General features: G+C 49.6%; 1 protein-coding gene across 1 annotated transcript in view; it reads left to right on the top strand.

The window, feature by feature from the left end:
* LOC122688277 (liprin-alpha-1-like) overlaps positions 1 to 17073 on the top strand; it is a 51342-nt gene extending 34269 nt beyond the window's left edge. Inside the window, 14 exon segments of the mRNA XM_043894176.1 lie at positions 866 to 1009; positions 1449 to 1622; positions 4349 to 4423; positions 4531 to 4645; positions 4648 to 4730; positions 6316 to 6375; positions 6870 to 6896; positions 13101 to 13276; positions 13366 to 13473; positions 13770 to 13969; positions 15377 to 15481; positions 15594 to 15773; positions 16681 to 16790; positions 16996 to 17073. Coding sequence (XP_043750111.1) covers positions 866 to 1009; positions 1449 to 1622; positions 4349 to 4423; positions 4531 to 4645; positions 4648 to 4730; positions 6316 to 6375; positions 6870 to 6896; positions 13101 to 13276; positions 13366 to 13473; positions 13770 to 13969; positions 15377 to 15481; positions 15594 to 15773; positions 16681 to 16790; positions 16996 to 17073 — 1635 coding nt within the window.
* Positions 17074 to 21370: the final 4297 nt, after the last annotated feature.

The following is a 21370-nucleotide window of genomic DNA, read 5'->3' on the forward strand; positions in this document are numbered from 1 at the left end:
AAGAAAAATGAGGCCTTTGTCAGAGCTGCATCATGCTGTCTGTCTGTCGGGGATGTGACTCCTTCACCATGCGGCGCATCGGCTCCGCAGTGAACGCAGGGCATCGCGATTGGTCCCCAAAGAGTCTCAGCGGAGAGGAGGGATCCGGGTCCACAGAGACCAGGTTTTGGGAGAGATTGTCATAGGCTTCTTCTAGTCATACTTTCAGCCCAGATTTCAGTAGAAGCTCACACTCAACACCCGTACTTTTACATCACTTCATGCTGCAGACAAAAAGCATTTCTTGCTGGAAAAAGCACAGTTTAGGTCAGTCGTTAAAATGCGACAATTGGTTGAAATTAAGGTTGCTCATTTCAGAGTGTTGGAGAGCTTGGTTACATTCTGGAAGGATAATGCACACCGTGTCATGATGGTTTTACAATCGCAGGAAAACCCCTTCTCTCATGGGTTATCATTTAAAAATCAAACAGGTATAATGACAATAAATGCATCATTTACAAAAGCCCTATGTTTGTTCATAGGCTTTATACAGACAAGCAGTACAGTACATTCATTTGAAAGACTAAAATCAGGTATCAGAAGATGAATTGATCTGAAAGGATATTTATAGCCTGAATATACAAGAATAAGTATCTATCTAAATGAAGTCATAAGTTTACATGAATATAAGAAACATTAAATTCTAAAATATTTTCTCTATGGTATGCATGAACTTTTCACTAATGAAAAACCCTGTAATGAAATCTCTTCAGGTCCACATAACAAGTAGTAACAGATTAAAGATTGCACTGCTGCGGTGGGAGGGACACCCGTGCCCAGGGACGCTAGGAAGCCTCAGGCCGTGGTCTGACCACTCCTGCGGCAGCCGGGCGCCAAGGTCACGTTCTCTGCCGCTGAGGGCTCTCCAGGGCCGACCTCCGCAGACCCGCCGACCCTCCACTCCCAGGGCGTGGCCTCCGTGCCCCCTCGGGACCAGGCCGGCCTGTGCTCACCCCGAAGCTCAGCAGGAGTGAGTCCTGACTGTGGCGGAGTCCAGCCTCTGCGTTCCTGCCACGCTGCCGGGTCCCAGGAGCGCGGGAGGAAGCGTGCAAACCCAGAGTGCGGTTAGTCGTGGAACATCACACGGGCTGGAGGACACACACACTCACTCCCGCCGCAGCACCCACTCCTACTCAGGGTCTGGGGAAACTTCTAGAGGGTGGATGATCCAGAGAGAGCGAGCCTGGGGGCTGCCACGTGGGGGTCCCTGCCACCCGGGGTGGGGGTGGGGGCGGTCACACTAGAGCAGCAACGGCACATTCGATGACAGAAGCGCCGACATGGGGACAGCCACTGCACGTGACCAGCTGCCAGCCTCTCCTTAGACCTCCAGATTCACAGGGCTCCAGATTCACAGATTTGACACAGTCTTGTTGTTACCCAATTTTACATTTGCCTCATTCCCTCAGCTGCCAGCTTTACGGGAAGAGGAACGAGATGACAAGACCACCATCAAATGTGAAGCCTCGACCCCCACCTCGCTGCGGTCCCTTCGGCTGGACCGGCTGCAGACAGGATGCTGTACACGGCCAGCCACACGGACGTCAGGGACGCCTGCAAGTAAGGGGCCTGTGCGCCTCGTCGTCAGTTTCAGGAGCCCTGCGCCTCTTGTCTTCAAAGTGATGGAAGGATAATTTTAAAGGAATCCTACTGGATTCGGTGTCTGTGTTTGGGGGGGTGTGTGTGTGTGTGTTCTGGTAGGCAGGTTTCTCTGGAGCTGGTGTTAAGGTGGACGTCTAACTCTGTGTGTGTGTGCGTGTGCACGTGTGCACAAGTGGGTAGTTCTTTGTTGCTACGCGTGGCAAATCTAGGGTGTTCTGGTCGCTTCATAGAGAACAATTCAAAGTACAAAGATTTTCTGAACACAGTGGGTGATCTCAGTTCTGTCAGTCAGCCAGAGACAACATTGACTACAGGGAAAATGGCTTATCTATAAAACGTGAAAAATATTTTAGTGTTCCAGAAAAAATATCACTTGAATATAGTTTAACATTTATGGCATTATAGATGTGAGAATGAGTTGGTTTCTCAAAACTGTTTTCTTTCTATTAAGCCCCGATTTGTCTCAAAGGTATTCTTTTAATTGCTAAATTTACGCAGCCAACGCATCCACTTTCAGGGAATTGTTCAGGGTTGGTGAATCTCAGATTTTCATGTTCCGTGGAAAGTCCCAGGGAGAGCACTGCGGGCGTAACAGGTGCTGGACGTGCTCCGTGAGGAGTGGAGGCCGAGGCCGCCGGGACCGTCCGAGTCCCTGTGGGTCACGCGGTGTCCTGGGCGTGCGGGGACACCCCCGGGCCTCACGTAGCTCCTGCTCTCAATGCTGTCTTTCCTCTTCCCCTTGGCGCCATCTCGCAGGGGAAGCCAAGTCAGCAGGCTTGCTGAGCTGTGTGTGTCCTGAGGCCTCCCCGTGGGACTCGGCCCCAGCTCCAGGCTCTGAGCCACGCAGCGCTGCAGGGCTGGGGCCCGGTGCTGGTGAAGGGGAGCCCTGCGAACCCTCGTAGGAGGTGCTGGGCTGTGCGGACGGTCAGTCTCAGAAAACAAGGCCACACCTGTTGTCTGGGTGGTGCCCCGAGTGTGGCATTTGATGGGAAGAGGCTCACACAGCATCTCGTTAGGAAAGACAGCTTGACCGTGGTGCTCATGTTCTGCTTTAACGCGCCCGTTGTCATCCACAGACGGTGTGACTTTCTCTCGGGCTTGTCTGTTCCCCGTAGAATTCACCGTATTTCTGAATGTCTTTCTCCCGTGACTCTAATTTTAAGGTGAGGAAGCATGCCACATCAGTTTACTGCTAGAGCAAGTGTTTTAATGAATTGCACTTGGGGACTCGGACTTGAATTTGATCCTCGAGGGGGCAGAGGAGAGCCCAGCTAAGTTGCCCTGCAGTGCGGCCCGAGCAGGGTCATCGCAGCATTCCGCAGAGCAGGCAGCCCCCCAGGCTCATCTCTCAAGCCGTCTCTGTAAAGAGAGGTTTCAGCTGAGAGTGAGCCGGTGACAGCAGAGTGGTGCGATATCTTACAGCCAAGGAAATAAACTCCAGCAGAAGCCAGGCGAGTCTTCCATTTGCTTCTGGATGGTGGTTGTGGTTGGGACGCCAACTCCAGGCATGTGGTATATGCCTCGTTCCCCTGGGATATGGGAATTTAAAAAGTTTGCCTTTTCAGAAACTCTCCTTGAGCTATTAAGGGGCTTCCCCAGTAGCTCAAACGGTAAAGCGTCACCTGCAATGTCAGAAACCTGGGTTTGATCCCTGGGTTGGGAAGATCCCCTGGAGAAGGACATGGTAACCCACTCTAGTACTCTTGCCTGTAAAATTCCATGGACAGAGGAGCCTTCTAGGCTACAGTCCGTAGGGTCGCAAAAAGTCGGACACAACTGAGAGAATTCACTTTCACTTTCACTATTGAGCTATTAAGACACACGTTGTATTTTCGGGTATAATTACTTCTAGAAAATAGGATATTTACTATTCTAGGAAACCCAAGGTTGACTTAAAGGAAGAGTTACTTGAAATTTGATGTGAAACATTTGAGCTTGAAGCATACATAGACTTCACAGTCTTAAGTAAAGTCGCATGCTATCTGAGTGTCTTGTAAAGCTGCTGTATTTCTTTAGGGAATTCCCTGGCAGTCCAATAGCTATGACTCTGCGCTTCCACTGCAGGGGCCTGGGGTTTGATCCCTGGTTGGAGAACGAGGGACCCGCAAGCCACACAGCGCCCTAGCCAAGAGAATAACCAGGGTCTTAATGCAGCACCAGCTAATCAGCGGAACAGCGGCACGGGAGAGCAGCAGCCCCACCCAGCCGTCCCCTGGCTCACTGGGTGAGTTCTGTGTGGAAAGTCTGCATTGCTCCGCGTGGGTCTGTTGTGCAATGCTGTGCATCCCAGAAGCTCTCTCAGGGCCAGGCTCCTCTGCTCAGGCCCTGCTGTGGTTTCCTCTTCTACATATCTGTCCTCACTGTTTAGAAAGGGGAGAGTGGATGTTTCTCCTTGACTACCTTCCTCTCTTGGATGTGCAGACTTCTGAACCTTTAAGGTTGGCAATAACTCTTTCCTCCTGGAAGGAGGTGGTTCTGTAGGGAATAGCGGGGAGTCATTCAGCATTCCATGACTCAGGTGTTCTTTGTAAAATGTCTGAACTGTCATTAAGTAGATGGTTTAGAAGATTAACGGAAAATGAGGAGATACGTACTGTTTCACTGTTGCACATTCATAAAGAGAATAAATACCTAGGTTAACTTGTTTTATATCCGTGTGTAGTAGTGATTCGTGAATTTTGAATGTCTCATTACTTGTGGGCACGAGCTGCTCCAGGTAGCCTGGAGACAAGGCTTGCGTTTTGCACAATGGGAGGGGCCGGCTGCTGTGGTCTGGCGGGAGGTGTGTATGCGCCCCCACCCCATGCCCACCCCACCCCGTCCTGGGCTGGGAGCGTCAGTCCCTCCACAGCCACGCATAACCTCCTGCCTCGTGTCTCCCGTCCCCAGCTCTGGGTCGGGATGCCGGCCTGGTATGTGGCTGCTTGCCCAGCCAGCGTGAAGAGCGCCGCCATCATGTCCGCCCTGTCGGGCGCAGGAATCCAGCGTGAGATCGGCATCAGCAACCGCTGCGCCAGCTGAAGCTGCGGCTGGCGATCCCGGAGATCACGTCCCTGAGCAGCCCCTCCGCCCCTCCCACGTCCAGAACCGTGCCCCTGCCCCCTTCCGTAGGGAGAGCTCACCCCCCCCCCCGACCCGCCTCCGCGTTTGTGTCGCTTCTGGGGTTTTCTATACAGACGTCCACTGCTCCAGCTTAAAGTTCTAGCATTCAAAACCATGACAGCTTTTCATTGTGGCAGTTGTGTTGTTAAAAGATAGAGGATGGAATACTTCAGACAGATTATTTTTGTAACAGCTGGGCTGCAGTGGCATTGTAACAGAGAAATGGGAGTTTTTGAAAACATAAAAAAGGGAGTTTTGAAAATGTGAAAATTGTAACAAAAGGAAGTTTTTGAAAATGTATTAAAACACATGGAAATATAAATGTCAAGAAAGTGAAAGAGGAAAGGCTTAGCCCCCAGGCTGCATTGCTTTCCCCTCATTTGCCTTGTCTGGCCTGTGCTCTTCAGCAATTTCCTTTTTGGGAGCTGTAGACCCTGGGCTCTCAGGGTTTTAAGAGTCCGTACATCTGCCAGTTCACACCAAGTCGTATTGTGTTCATCCAAGTTCCCTCCACGTGGGAAACCTTGAAAGGCCTGTAAGAGGGTCCTCCTCGTTGGAAAAGTTAAAGCAAATCTGGTGCAAACATGGATTGCCGCCAGGAGATCAGCGCCGGCCAGCTCCTCATTTCTCGAGTGCGGACTCAGGACACAGCCCAGTCGCCAAGCTCGGTATGTCCACTCTGGAGAGGAACCGTGCTGAGGAGACGTGGCCTCCCAGACGTACCTGCCCTGAGGAGCTGCCCTGGCTCAGCTCACGATCATTGCACACGGAAAGCGTGAAGGCTTTCTCGTCCGTCTGGCCTCTAAGTGCGAGCGTGACGGTGGTGGGCTCACCCTGCACAGATGCGCTTGTTCTCAGCATATCTGCTCCGCTCTCTGTGCCCCGGAGGGCTCACCAGAGCCACCTTTTGAGAAATGGAGGTGCTGAGAGTTCCCCGGAGGTTTGATGAAGAGTCTCAGTAAAGGAGCTTCTTATGAGTTGAGTTTAACCGGCGGTGACCACAAGCAGCAGCCCCCGCGAGGAGGCTGCCCCCCAGGGATGGGGTACAGCAGGTCCCCAGGAGCCCACCCGCCCCCTGGGGGCTCAGCTGTCTCAGCCGGCGATGCCGCGGGGTGCCGTTGCTGGAGCCCCCGCAGCTTCCTCTGATACAGAGAGACCCAGTCCCTGGCGGGCACCTGCTCAGGGCCATGCCCCCAGAACCCAGAGCTGGCCGCTGTGCCCTGCCTGGGCGAGAGCCTTCTAAGCGCGCGGCGTTCACAGCTCCTGGAGAATGCCTCCCTGCACTCAGCGGCGCCCCCGGGCGTTCTGTCCTCTCGCCGTCTCCCCTGGCTCAGGCGGTCAGCGCTGCATGCGAAGCGCTGGGGCTCCCTCCTTGTGGCTGGGACCCAGTGTTAGGAGGGCAGGGTCGTTCCAGGAGCAGGCCTGGCATGTTCTCCCTGCGCTGATGATGGGGCGGTGGGGGCCGGCCTCTGCCCCCGCCCGCCCCTCCGCGCCCGGGCTCCCGGTTCTGCCACCTGTCCTCTCTGCCACTGCTGCCCTGGCCGGGGTGTGGCTGGTCCCGGGGCCCCCTAGACCTCAGGAAACGTCTGGTGAGCACAGGAGATGGAGATACTCACGGCCACGCCGCCAACCGCCAGTCCCGCCCGCACGCTCCTCTCCCTCCCCGGGCGGCCCCACCTCAGGGCGGCCGTTCTCGGCTTTTGGTGGAAAACAAAAATGTCGTTTCACATTCAATTTGTTCTGGATCAGTGTCTCTCTTAGGTATTGGTTAAACATATGAATAATCCATATTTAATCTCACGTTGTGTTTGTTTCAGGAACTTGAAGTTGGTAGACTTGCTCCCTGTAGACAGACTCGATGCCTGTCTCCCTTCTGGGACCGCGGTTGAGCCCTGGGGCCTAGTGTTCTCTTCTGTGGGTGTGCTTGCCGGGGTGGGGGTGGGGGGCGCTCTTTGCATGAGATGTTGGGATTGAGGCCTTTGCATGGCTGCTGCCTGCTGCTCTGACCCTGTGACCCTTGTCTCCAAGTTCGGTTGCCCCTCCCCTGCAGAGTGAAGGTGCTCCTGTCCCCCACTCACCAGTCCTAATCGTTCTGCTCTTTTGTATCCCTAACCACGTAACATCAGGAGGATGAGGAGGGAAGCTGGGCTCAGGTTGGAGACTTTCTGTAATGTATTCTTCACTATATATATAGCAACAAAAAGACTGGGAGGATGAGAATTTGTAATTTACTTTTCTTGATGTTTTCAACACCTTGATTTAGTCAGAATACTGGTAACGGTTTGAAAGCATTAGCTGAAGCAAAGCACAAGATTAAAGAGAACGTCTCATAGGCAGTTTTGAACATCTCTGGTAGTTAATTCTCATGGACATACACGTTCTTTCCTGCAAAGCCCTATGGCTTGGGCAGCTACTTGGGTGGTGTGTTTCAGTCCCCGGTGGGGTAGCGTCAGTTACGAGATCTGCTAATGAGAAAATCATGTTTAAATAAATTTCCAACACAAGAGTTGCCATAGAGACGCTGCCTCTGTCGGTATTTACCGTGGACTGTCCTAATCCTATGTGTTCCAAAGTCTTTCCTACTGATGGACTTCTCAGAAATTGAGCCTACTCTTGCTTAATGCACATGTTGAATTTGTAGGTCCCCAGTTGAACTCAAAAGCAAAAACTCTGTCACAACTGTTTTGCAACCTTGCTTTGAGACAGTTTGATTGAAAACAGTGATTTTCCTGCCTGTGACCCCACCGACTTTGTTCTGTGACACTCGACAAGTCCAAGTCTACCAGGTGTGGGCAGGAGTTTCCCTGAGGGGCTCCCTAGTGGCAGTGCTGTGTATGGACCCTGAAAGATACCTGTGTAACCAAAGAATCAAAGGAATTCTGAATCAGAGTTTTCCTGACCACAAGCTGAGAGGTGAAATACCCATTTCCCTCTATTTGTGCTTCAGAAGTAAAGCCAATTATATCACTTAACAGAAGAGCAAAGTGGCTATAATATGATTCTGTGAACTCCCCCTCGCCTTGATGCCAGGAGCCGTTATGGGGGGTCCCGCCCGTGACAAAGTCATGAAGAAAATACTGGGCAGGCAAGGCCGTCCGGGACCCCATCCGTGACGAGGTCATGAGGAAAACACCTGACAGGCAAGGCCGTCTAGGATAAGGGACCCTCCAGGTTGGCCTCGGCCTCTACCCTACCCTATATCCTCCCCCTTTATCTGCTGTTGTTCTTATTTGCCCTGCTGCAGATTCTTGTGTTGCCTGCCGAGAGCTCACCTGCTCTTCTTTCACTGAATAAAGACCAACTTAAAAGCTAATTAATAAATCTCCTGGACACTGGTACCCTATGAAGGGGCCAGGGATGAAGGAAATGCTTCAATTCAATCCCTTTTGCTGGCATTCTGGCTTGTTTGATAAATATGTGCTCTCATTGCACAAAATGCTCATGATTGTTCTAAACATCCCAAGCACAGTACACTAACAAAAGAAACTATTAAGCATAGGCCCCTTTGCGGGGTGAGAAAAGCTCCACAAATATTATAGCCACATATACGCCTAATAGAAAATAGTTTAGATAGAGATTAGCTGGCGACTTCTTGCAGGTAATTAACTTTTAGACTAAGAGCCTATTTTGTGCCATATCTTCTGTTTTTGCAATCCTTTGCATTTCTGTTCTGTGAAAAATGTAATCCTATCTAGTTCCCATGGAGATGACACCTAATAGAAAGAAAATAGATTAACCACAAAAAAGACAGGGTCGGCTACTGAAGTTGCTTAAAGTTGCACCAGGTGCAAGCCATAAATTGTCAACAGGCCTGAAAGCCAAAAGATATTATACATAGAGATTAACCATTAATAAGGCCCTAATAGGCACAGAGCCCTTTGGGGGGGTGAAGAAGCCCTATTAAAAAATACAAAAAATATTGTTTTAAAAGTGGTTATTAGATCAACGTTAGATTGATGTTAATGTGCTGAGGTTGTGCAGTAGAAACTATTGTTAATGTAGTTGCAGATCTAGTAAAATAAGAGTTTAGCCCTAGTGTAAAAACAATAAGATAATTGTTAATTTTAACCAAGAGCGCTAAACAGGGGCTGCCTCACCAGAGCCACAGAGTCTTTGTGTGTTAAACTTTTTACATAAATTTAACTGAAAATTTCTGCAAAAAGACTGACTTTTATGTTAACAAGATTGTATGTCTATTATGTTACAACTTGCTGTACCATGAGACTCCCAATTTTCTGTTTTCTGCTAACCTCAAGGCCAGAAGATAATGTACAAAAAATCTATGGGAAAAGACTCTCATAAACAGAAAATATACAGAGCACACCTGGTTTTGTGAAGGACAAGCTGATGTTGTTAAACTAAGTCTGTATGCTTATCTGCCCCTTAGAAATGTACCAACTTAGGGTATAAAGGCTATGGTGAAAAATAAAGCAACTGCCAGACTCTGCCGCACCTTCCTGGTCTGGTCTCTCTCTCTCTCTCTCATTCGCCGACGCCGTTCATCCTGAGGGTTCCCCTGGATCCTGCTGGGGCTGGACCCCGGCACCTTGACTTAGGTATTCTGTGCCTCTGCTCCAGATAAATATCCTCATTAATTATTTAACCCAGTCAGTAATGACCATCAGTGAATTGAAAAGAGCGCATTTCACTGTTGCTTAAATATCAGTATATTTTACACTAAGAGGCAGAACTTTGCCTGCATCTTGGGAATTACGCTGACATATAAATTAAGCTGAACGTTTGCTTTTTGCAATGGAAATCCAAACAAGGAAGAGCCATGCCAACGACGCCAGAATTGCTAAGTTTTGGTCTTCAGCGTAAGCAAGGACCCCTTTCTGTGAAGCCGTCAAGGGCAGATGACGTAACGTGCATCTCCCCTGTGCTGGCACACAGTGACCTGCTCCTGAGCCAAAGGGAAGTTTGAGATGGCCTCGGGCTCTCCGGCAGAAGACATCAAGCTGTGGTCAGAGATTTTAATGTCTTAATTTAGCCAGTAGCATCACCCAGGGGTCTGCATGGGACTGTGCTATCCACTGGTGGTACCGGATTGAACGGGATCCATGCCATCACTCTCACCTTGTTCAGAGTTCAGAAAACTGATTTGTGTTTGTGACCGTTTCAGTGATGGAAAAACAGACCCTACAGAGTCTCTTCTGTGCCAAATGTTCTCTTTCCCTGAGAGAGCCCTGTTGTGTGCATTTTTTCCACGGGCTGGGATGACAGCCCAGGAGATGTGGGTCTCCCTGGGACTGAGCCTGATCCTCCCAGGAACTTATATTATCGACCACTAAAATGTGAATAGACTATATAATGAGTGAACAAAAATGAGGAGGCTTCTCCTTCCATGGAATTCTCTATTTAGCAAAGTCTTTGCATTCTGTGTCTATTTAAAAATCCATAATCAACAAGTAAGAAAATAATACCACATATTCATGCTCTAAGTGTCAGGCTTATGAGATGAGAGTTGTAATTGAAAGAGTGAAAACACATGATACTGTGATGATGTAAAAATGTTTCATGTTTATCTCCACTCATGATTATTTATAGAAATGTATTTTCTAATAGAAAGTTGTTTTTTTTTTTCTATTAGAACTTGTGTTCTTGTTGGAGTTTTTATGATTCCTTCTAGCTTTTTTGGTGTAAATAGTAGATCAGAGGCCAATTTCTGAAACAATCCACGCTGGTAGTCAGGAAGTATTAGGTCCAAGAATTCCATAACGTATGGAATTCCTCAGCACATACCTTAGTCTTCTTGGACTGAAGAACGTCAAGTGCCTTCTTTGGAGTGTGTGTATATACATGTCAGGTGTCTACTGTCACTGTGCAGATCTTGCACATATTCCATTAGATCTATTCCTGAGGAGTTCATAGGTTTTGATGACATTATAATAAAGGGTATTCTTCAAAATGTCAATTTCTGGCTTATTTCCAGTATTTAGAAATAGAGTGCATTTTTACATGTTGACCTTGTATACTGCAACTTTGCTGAACTCACTTTCATGCTTGTAACTGTTTTGTCGATTCATTTTCCATGTTAATCATCATGTCATCAGCAAAGACAGTTGTATTGCTTTTTCAGTTCATGTGATTTCGATTTCTTTTTTCTTGTCTTGTTACAGTGGCTAGGAGTTCCAGTACAGAGTGGAATAAAAGACATAAGAGAAGACGTCCTTGCTCTGTTCCTGATCTTTGGGAGAAAGCACCATATGATGTCAGCTCTACATGTTTCATAGATGCTATTCATGAGGTTGAGGCAGTTTTCTTCTGTTCCTAGATTGCTAAGATTTCCACATATCAATGATGAATATTGTCAGATGCCTTTTCTCTATCTTTTAAGGTAATACTGTGGTTTTTATTTTCAGCCCATTGATGTGGTGGATTTCACTGATTTTTTCCAAATGTTGGCCTAACCTTATGTTCTTGGGATAAACCCTGCTTGTCATGATACCTTGTACTTTTCAATGACAACTGATTTCCTGATGAGTCTTTAAGGAATTTTGCACCTGTGTCTCAGAGGCATACTGATATTCTTGTAATATGTTTGTGTGGTTTTGGTATCAAGAGAATTCTGGCCTCGGAATGAGTTGGGTGTTATTTTTGTCACTATTTTGGAATAGTTTGTGTTAACTGGGATTTTCTTCATAGCTGTTTGTTAGGATTCACTGGTAAAGTCATTTAGGGTAGAGATTTTGTGTGTGTGGGTGTCTGGGTGGATAGGATTTCTAACTACAGATTTGAGTTTTAATAGATCCAGGTCATCTGTTTCTTACTGAGTGGCTCTCATAGGTTGTGTCTTTCAAGAAAGTAGGGTATGTTATCTAAGCTGCCTAACATTGTTCACAGTTTGCCCTATCCTTCCAGTGTCTGTAGGATCTGTACTGATGCTCCCTCTGTGATTCTTGACATTGGTAGTTTATGTCTTCTCTTCTTTCTTCATCACTCTGCTTAGTCAATTTTACTGATACTTCTGAAGAACCTGATTTTAGTTTCTTCATTTCGTTTTGTTTCTCTGGTTCCCATTTCATTGATTTTTGCTCTTTCTTTTTCTTCTTTCTGCTTACTGTGGATTTCATTTGTTCTTTTATTAGTGTTTTAAGATCGAGTCTTAGACTATTGACTCACAATCTCTCTCATTTGTGTAAGTATTTAATACTCTCCGTTTCCCTCCAGGTGCTGATTTAACCATGTCCTGCAGTTTTTAGCATATTGTATGTTCACTGTTATCCACTTCAAATTATTTCCCGTTTCATTTGTGATTTCTTCTTTGCCACATGAATTCTTTAGACATATGCTAATTTCCTGATGTTTGGTAGATTCCTGGATATCAGGGTTTTTTAATTTCTATTTTGATTCTGTTGAGATCAGAAAACATCCTTTGCATGATTTTAGTCACTTTAAGTGTGCTGAGATTGGTCTGTCTTTTGAAGAATGTCCTGTGTCCCCTTGAAAAGAGTGTTATCGTGCTGCTGTTGGACGGAGTGCTCTATAAAGTGTCAGTGAGATCAGGTTGGGTGATAGTGCTGTTTAACAGGGCTTCCCTGGTAGCTCAGATGGTAAAGAATCTGCCTGCAATGTGCGAGACCTGGGTTTGATCCTTGGGTTGGGAAGATCCCCTGGAGGAGCATTGGCAACCCACTCCAGTATTCTAGCCTGGTGAATTGTTTAAAAGCTTCTACATCCTCACTGACCTTGGATGGTTGTCTGCTTGGCTTCCTTGTTCAATCAGTTATTGAGTCACTGAGAGGAAGATTGGGGACCCTGACTGTAATTGTGGGTTTGTCTATTTCTTCTTTCAGTCGAGTTTAGTTCTTGTATTCCTTATCTCTTCTTTTTAAACCTATTTTTAATTCACTTAACTGACTTTGAAATTAGCAGATGTTTTGCTAGAGAAATTTAGAAAACAAAGTGTTCAAACTAAAATTAAAGCCAGCCAGAGATGTTTTTAGTGAGTAGAGTTAGGTTGATCCTTCAAACTTGTTCATGAGTCATGGTCATTCTTTGTTGATATATTATTATATTACATATAAAAGCTATTTCAGAGAAGTAATGTGCAGTCAGTTACAGTTTTATCATGGTTTGGTCGATAGGTTAAATTTATTACCACAGATGAGTCATAGACTTTTAATGGTGTAGTTTCTTTGTCTAAAAGTTTGCCAGCAAATTTAAAAGGTAGCAAATAAAAGATCAAATTATTTTGAAGTTACGAGCAACAATGTTGTCTTTAGCTTAGCCTTTGAGAATATGTAATTGTTTAAAAATCCATTTTTAAGATGACTTAAATGGCCCTTGTGACTGTTTCCATGGGGTTTTTTTTGTTGTTTTTTCCTGAATTAACCATCCTTAGTTATTGAAAGCAGACCCTCGCATACAGGGACGTGAGCCTTGAGCGGATCGGCACCGAGTGACTGCCCAGCCTGGGCCTCCGGCAGTACCGCAGCTACGTCATGGAGTGCCTTGTGGACACGCGGATGCTGGACCACTTGACCAAGAAAGACCTTTGCGGACAACTGAAAATGGTTGATAGTTTTCACAGGTCAGTCAGTGCAAGTAGTTCTTACTAGTTGGCTGAGAGACGTTTGCCTGTGGCCAGGTCTAACTTTTTTCTTTTTCTCTTGGAAACAGAAACAGTTTGCAGTGTGGAATTGTGTGCCTGTGAAGGTTGAATTATGACCGAAAAGAACTGGAAAGGAAAAGAGAAGAAAGCCAGAATGAACTAGCACAGAATGAAAGGCTAGTACAGTCCTATTTCTCGGTTCCCAGTGTACAAGCCGCCTCAGAGGTTTCCTGTTGGGAAGAAAAACTCAGGACGTGCTTTCCGAGGAGAAATCACGCCTCGCATCGTTACGGGGAGGGGTGGGAAGGAGTGTCTGAGACCGGCCTCTGTGGCCAGAGAACTTGTGCGCTGCCCTCGGGCCCACATCGCTCTGCAGCTTGTGTGTCTTGAGGGGAGAGCACTTCCCCACGACTCTGGAGATCTCCCTGTGACTGTGCCCTGCGTCCTGTTCCACTCACAAATGCTGCTGCAGGCGGCCGATCACTCCAGAGCCGAGAAGGGCAGGGCCCGCTGTGCACGCCTGTGAGTGTGAAGAACACTGCTCTGGCCCCCCGTCAAAGGACTTGAGGAGGCAGCATGGTCCTGTGCCCAGGCCGGAGGGGGTGTCCTTGACGATGGAGCGGGAGCCTCTCCGCTGGGGCGGGAGGAAGCCGGAGGCACTTCAGTTGCCAGGCAGGTGGGGAGGCCGGAGGGGACGCGGGCTGTCCGTGCGGGGTCTCCCTGGGACAGTGCCTCGCTGTGCACTTGTGGCTCTGAGCGCCTGAGTACAACGGAGCGATTCTCAATAAGGCGTTAGCTGTAGGGCTTCCCTGGTGGTCCAGCGGGTTAGAATCATCCGCCTGCTAATGCAGGGGACAATAGTTCGATCCCAGGCCTGGGAAGGCCCCATACGCCATGAGGTGACAAGCCCCCGTGCCCTCGAGCCTGGGTTCCACAACAAGACAAGCCACTGCACTGTGAAGCCTGACCGTGATAACCGGAGAAAGTGTGCACACAGCACCAGAGACGCATCACAGCCGAGAATAAATAAAATAAAATTTCAAAACGGATATTCCCCATTAAACACAGGGTAAGACCTCCCCGAACGTTCAGAAAATAGATCACTGATAGCAGTAACAGTAACAAAACTTACTGAACGAGGCCAGGTACCTTCATAGGTTCATTCACTTAATCCTTACTATCGCCCTGTGCATGGAAGTGCCGTTTTCATCTCCAGTTTTTACTAAGAAGGAAAGTAAAGATAAAAATACGGCTGGGGAGATGGCCCGTTGAAAGCTCACCTTGGTGTGATTGAGTTCATTTGAGTCATTAGAAAACCTATTTAAATTTTGCTATTTAAGTTTTAGTCTCCCTCAAAGTTATTTTATATTGAAACATTGGTTTCTGCTTAGGAATGGTGTCTGTGAGTTGTGTTTTGGGGAGCAACTGGATGGCCTTACCCTATTCCAGGCCCCGTGTGCTTGGGGGACTGTTTCATAAGTGTACTGAAAACACACAAAACATTAATTCCCCGTGACACACAACCGTGACTCGTTCAGCCCCACACTGTGGTTCTCCTCTTCATTGGACGTTAAGGAGACGTCAGTGTGACAAGGAGACTCGGACACCTGAAGAAGCATCCATGGGCTCTGTTCAGTGTGAGACAGGGCTGGTTACAGCTTGAAAATGTTTCCATGGCAAATGACAGTGTGTTGTATTATATAGCAAGATGTGATTTCTCCAAAGTGAGAAGTGAAACCTGCTAACTGTCAGGAGGAATGTCCTCCCGGGCAACCAGGGTGGTCCAGTTAGGGTGCAGTCAGGGTCCTGGCACACGTGTTACCCCACCCTTGCCACGCTCCTCTGGTCCCAGTTTGGGCAAATCAGTCACATGGTCATCACGAATGGGGTCAAATACACGTGGACAAAAGTGCAGTAGCAAACTCGGCCATTTAAAGGGCTGGTGGCTTTTTGTTTTTGTCCTTTGTTTTAAAATCTGTCTTGTTTTCTGTCCTGTAACTTCCAAGGATGATGATAACAGCTTGAGGAGGGCGCCCCCTTGGAGGAAAACATTCAGACCACAGCATGTCTGTGGCTCAGCTGCTGCGTGCGCAGAGTCTCTGCCCGCAAACCGCCGGGTCCCGTCCTCGCTGTCCCCACCCTCGGGCCCCTGCACGCTGTCAGTCGATGGGGCGAAGGAAGAAGGTGAGGCCGAGAGAGGTCCTCCCCCGAGTTCAGCCGGGCCGTAAGTACACCGGCTTGGCAGTTGTCCTTTCAAACCCAGCTCTGGTTTTCCCTCTGACGGCCTCTCTGCTAGAGAACGCTGCTCCTTCAGGCTGGGTGCCCGGGGCCGCTGTGTCCCCACTTGATGGCAAGACAGACGGCCAGACAGCCTGGGCCGGGGTCAGGCTCTGTGGCTCAGACGCCCTGTGCACGCGCCCCCCATGCCGCCAGGATCCCGTCCGTGACAGCGGCGTCTCGGGCTCCTTTCTCCCCGGTTGGAGGTGCCGGCCACACTGGGGGATCCCAGAGGGAGTGTACGCTCACCCCGAGGGAGCGGGGCCTGGAGGGTCCCTTTGGTGCCATTTTCTTCCTGTTATTAGCCCTTCCCATGAGTAGATTTATAAGCTTTGCTCTCACTTGCTCTGACAGAGCAAAGTGTTAAGCTGGGCACTTTCGGTGAGGGGGCTTACAGGGAAGCAGCATCGTCTCTTCACCAGAACTCAATAATACGCTTAACCAGGGGTGGGGGAGACCCAGTGACTCTCTCCTGTTTTAAATGGCATTTTCCTTCCAAGGAGCATGCAGCTCATTTTTACAAGTCTTAACTGCAGCTTAGCTTTAGTCGATTGAAGAGTCTTACTGCTTGCTTTTTTATTTTCCATTCTCCTCATTATAAATCCAACATTTCCCTGCCAGATGCACACGCTGGCATAGACATTAGAGTTTAGATAAATTAGAAAGAATCCTAGAAAGAGGTGTTGGGAATATAATATATGGCAGATGACCTTTTACAAACCCCGTGAGATAGGCAGGGTATAAACTGTGTAACTGGGTTGTTCTCAAGGCTTTTGAAGTCGCAGTGCAGCAGGTGTCCGGGGCGCTTAGAATCAGAGGGTTTAGATAGGTGGCCTGCTCCATCAGCAGCCCCCGCTGTCTTCAGCCCTCTCTGGAACCCTGGCCAGAGACTCATCAGATGTGTTCCTGAGGGGCCCAGGGGAAGACGGAAAATGTTGAATTGGGGGCAGCGGGTTTCTGCTAGGGGGTTATGGAGATTTCCCAGTCAACTTGGAGTTGGGGGTCGGGGCCGACCCATTGGGCCCTACAGCCTGTACTGTGATGAGAAAACAACATTAGTGGTGACATTTCCGAGGGAGGCTGAGACTGAGGTTCCGCTTTCTTAGATCAGCCCCGTGCTCTGCCCTCCCTGGAGCGGCCTGTGGAGAGCGGCATGGCCCCCAGGACAGCAGATCGCGGGGCTCCAGGCCACGAGGGCCCGGCCACTGACCCACAAGTAGCTGGTCCCTCCCCACGTCCCGTTCTCACAGATCCAGTCCAGAGGGCTGGAAGAGACGTCATGCATCCCTGTGAATCTGGAGGTCCAAGGAGAGGCTGGCAGCTGGTCACGTGCAGTGGCTGTCCCCATGTCGGCGCTTCTGTCATCGAATGTGCCGTTGCTGCTCTAGTGTGACCGCCCCCACCCCCACCCCGGGTGGCAGGGACCCCCACGTGGCAGCCCCCAGGCTCGCTCTCTCTGGATCATCCACCCTCTAGAAGTTTCCCCAGACCCTGAGTAGGAGTGGGCGCTGCTGCGGGAGTGAGTGTGTGTGTCCTCCAGCCCGTGTGATGTTCCACGACTAACCGCACTCTGGGTTTGCACGCTTCCTCCCGCGCTTCTGGGACCCGGCAGCGTGGCGGGAATGCAGAGGCTGGACTCCGCCACAGTCAGGACTCACTCCTGCTGAGCTTCGGGGTGAGCACAGGCCGGCCTGGTCCCGAGGGGGCACGGAGGCCACGCCCTGGGAGTGGAGGGTCGGCGGGTCTGCGGAGGTCGGCTCTGGAGAGCCCTCAGCGGCAGAGAACGTGACCTTGGCACCCCGCTGCCGCAGGAGTGGTCAGACCACGGCCCGAGGCTCCCTAGCATCCCTGAGCACGGGTGTCCCTCCCACCGCGGCAGTGCAATCTTTAATTTAATCTGTTACTACTTGTTATATGGACCTGAAGAGATTTCATTACAGGGTTTTTCATTAGTGAAAAGTTCATGCATACCATAGAGAAAATATTTTAGAATTTAATGTTTCTTATCTTTATGTAAACTTATGACTTCATTTAGATAGATACTTATTCTTATATATTCAGGCTATAAATATCCTTTCAGATCAATTCATCTTCTGATACCTGATTTTAGTCTTTCAAATGAATGTACTGTACTGCTTGTCTGTATAAAGCCTATGAACAAACATAGGGCTTTTGTAAATGATGCATTTATTGTCATTATTCTTGTTTGATTTTTAAATGATAACCCATGAGAGAAGGGGTTTTCCTGCGATTGTAAAACCATCATGACACGGTGTGCATTATCCTTCCAGAATGTAACCAAGCTCTCCAACAATCACTCTGAAATGAGCAAACTTAATTTCAACCAATGGTCGCATTTTAACGACTGACCTAAACTGTTCTTTTTCCAGCAAGAAATGCTTTTTGTCTACAGCGTGAAGTGATGTAAAAGTACGGGTGTTGAGTGTGAGCTTCTACTGAAATCTGGGCTGAAAGTATGACTAGAAGAAGCCTATGACAATCTCTCCCAAAACCTGGTCTCTGTGGACCCGGATCCCTCCTCTCCGCTGAGACTCTTTGGGGACCAATCGCGATGCCCTGCGCCCGCTGCGGAGCCGATGTGCTGGATGGTGAAGGAGCCACATCCCCGACAGACAGACAGCATGATGCAGCTCTGACAAAGGCCTCATTTTTCTTCTGTAAACCATCTTTTTACATCTGTTTGTAAACTTGTTTAAAGAATGGATCTAGGCATACATTTTTAGATTTTGATGACATAGCCATTCTGGATTGTATAAGTAGCAAATGTAACTTTTACTTGTTCAGCGGCACATTAAAAAAGCCAGCAAGAGATGCGTTCAGATCACGGTGTGTTATTTATGATGCCGCTGATAGCTTGGTAGACAGAGACGGCATGTCTCTTTACATGTGGGTAGTGCCTTCAGTTTACCTGTACAGTTCATTGTTACCATTCTGTTTTTCTCTTAATCTTTTGTGAACTTCCTGAATATGTGAGAAAGTACATAAAGTTTACTTTGGAACAATTTTTATCACAGTATTATTATTGCTTTCTTTCAATAAAGTACTGAAGCCAAATTTCCCACTGCCACTTAAGAGTGCCGAGGGAAAGCTGGACTCTCCCTGAGAACAGGCCAGAGCTGGTAATGGGAGCCCGTGTCATCACATGGACATTCTGGTAAGAGAAACGGATGGAGAGAATGGAAAGCTAGAAGGCGGAAGTATAGGTGTCCCCAAAGGATGACCGACGGGCTGTTCATGCCCTTGGATCCGGAGACAAGAGGCTCCATCACTTCAGCATCTTCGGGGCCAGGGCCCCTCTGCTGCAGAGGCGAGGGCAGCGGGCTGAGGGTGGGAAGAGAGTGCAGGTGTCAAGGCTCACCGCGGGTGCCCGGGCGGGCTGGCCAGGGGAATGCACTAGGGAGTGAGCGTGTGCACGCTTGTGTGTGGGAGCTTTTTATGTCAATTTAGTCAACACTCTTTATTATTCATATACCCACAGAAACAAGAATGTAGCAAGGGGAGGTGGGAGGGAGATTCAAGAGGGACGGGACATACGCACACCTAGGGCTAATTCATGTTGATTTACGGCGGAAATCAAACCAATATTGCACAGCAATTATGCTTCAGAAAGAAAGAACATACAAAGGTGGTCAGGAAAGTATGAAAAAAGATTTCTCATAGAGTTTTTTTTTTTTTCTCATAGAGATTTATAATCACAACTCTGCGTACATCTGGGAGCAGGCTGCCCACCATCATCAGACCGCCCCACAGCATCAGACATTCCTTCCCAGCATGAGGCCCTAGTCCAGCATCAGACCCTAGTGCAACATCAGACACTCGCCCAGCAACAGGCCCTTCCGCAGCATCAGAGCCTAGTCTAGCATCAGACATTCCCCCAGCCTCAGACCCTAGTCCAGCATCAGAAGTCCCCCCTCAGCATGAAGCCCTAGTCCAGCATCAGACACTCGGCCAGCAACAGGCTCTCCCCGAGCTTCTCACCCTAGTCTAGCATAAGACTGTCTCCCCAGCATCAGACGTACCCCCTCAATATCCAGCACTTGTCCAGCATCAGACCCTCCCCCAGCATCAGGCCCTAGATGAACATCAGGCCCTAGTCCAGCATCAGACTTTCCCCCTCCCCGCCCCAGCATCAGGCCCTCCTCCCCCAGCATCAGGCCCTAGTCCAGCATCAGACCCTAGTGCAACATCAGACAGTCGCCCAGCAACAGGCCCTCCCCCAGCATCAGACCCTAGTCTAGCATCAGACATTCCCCCAGCCTCAGACCCTAGTCCAGCATCAGAAGTTCCCCCCACCCCAGCCTTAGGCCCTAGCCCAGCATCAGGCCCTCCCCAGCATCAGACCATAGTGCAACATCAGACAGTCGCCCAGAAACAGGCCCTCCCCCAGCATCAGACCCTAGTCTAGCATCAGACATTCCCCCAGCCTCAGACCCTAGTCCAGCATCAGAAGTCCCCCCACCCCAGCCTTAGGCCCTAGCCCAGCATCAGACACTCGGCCAGCAGCAGGCTCTCCCCGAGCTTCTGACCCTAGTCTAGCACAAGACGTTCTCCCCAGCATCAGACGTACCCCCTCAACATCCGGCCCTAGTCCAGCGTCAGACCCTCCCCCAGCGTCAGGCCCTCCCCCAGCATCAGGCCCTCCCCCAGAATCAGGCACGGCAGCCCCACTTGTCTGATGCTCCTGAGCACACTCAGGCAGCCCCCGAGCAGCAGGACAACAGCTCTTGCAGGAGGTGCATCTGTAGGAATCACCTGTGGAGCAGCAGCAGCTGGGGTCTGTTTCAGGTCAAGGAGAGGTGAGGGGGCACTTGCGCAGGAGGCAGCGGTGCTGTGGGCACGCTCCCCAGCTCTGCTTCTCCCCGTGGGGGCTCTGCTCTCCTGCTCTCTCACGGGCCCCAGGGCAGTGTCCTTTCAGATTCATGGTCGCCTTGATATCTCAAGCCCAAGTCCTGAGTTGCGTCCCAGTCCGGCTAGGCAGAGGCCTGGGAACACCCATGCTCAGGGGCTGAAAGGATCCCAGGGGGACAGCAAGGCCCCAGCGGGCGGCGGGGCAGGGGACGAGGGTGGCCGCCCACAGAGGGCCCCGCAGCAGCACTGCAAGGACAGCAGCAATGCCTCAGCTCACTCGGGGACGCTGCCGGCCTAGCACTCAGAGATGTTACCGCCGGCAGCAGCTCTGGGGACGCAGGAAGCCCGGTGAGTGACACCACGCCACTCAGGCCGTGTGTGTGGGCACTGCCTACCACGGCCTCGGTTTTCATTCTGGTTCCAACTGTCCCTCCAAGGGCTGACGGGCTCCTCTTCCGAACAGCACACTTGTTTTCTTTATGTGGGTGAGGGCGTCCCTGCTTGTTTCTGTCCGCACTGTTGTCGCTCATTGTGTGGTTTCCTCGTTACAACCTGTGCTTGCTGCTCTTCCAGTTTAACTTAGGAGCAGCCCTTCTTTTCTGCATCAGCGTTCACGGGGCCTTTCCAGGTGGCGCGAGCTGTAAAGGTCCTGCCTGCCAATGTGAGAGATAACGAGATGTGGGTTGGATCCCTGGGTCGAGAAGATGCCCTGGAGGAGGGCATGGCAGCCCACTCCAGCATTCTTGCCTGGAGAATCCCATGGACAGAGGAGCTAGTGGGCTACACTCCCTGGGGTCGCAAAGAGTCAGACACGACCGAAGCAGTTTAGCACACACTCAGGCTTTAGTTCAGTCGCTCAGTTGTGTCCGACTCTTTGGCACTCCGTGGACTGCAGCACTCCGGGCTTTGCTGTCCTTCACTACCTCC

Source organism: Cervus elaphus, chromosome 33, assembly GCF_910594005.1.
Source record: "Cervus elaphus chromosome 33, mCerEla1.1, whole genome shotgun sequence".
In the NCBI taxonomy this organism is placed as follows: Eukaryota; Metazoa; Chordata; class Mammalia; order Artiodactyla; family Cervidae; genus Cervus; species Cervus elaphus.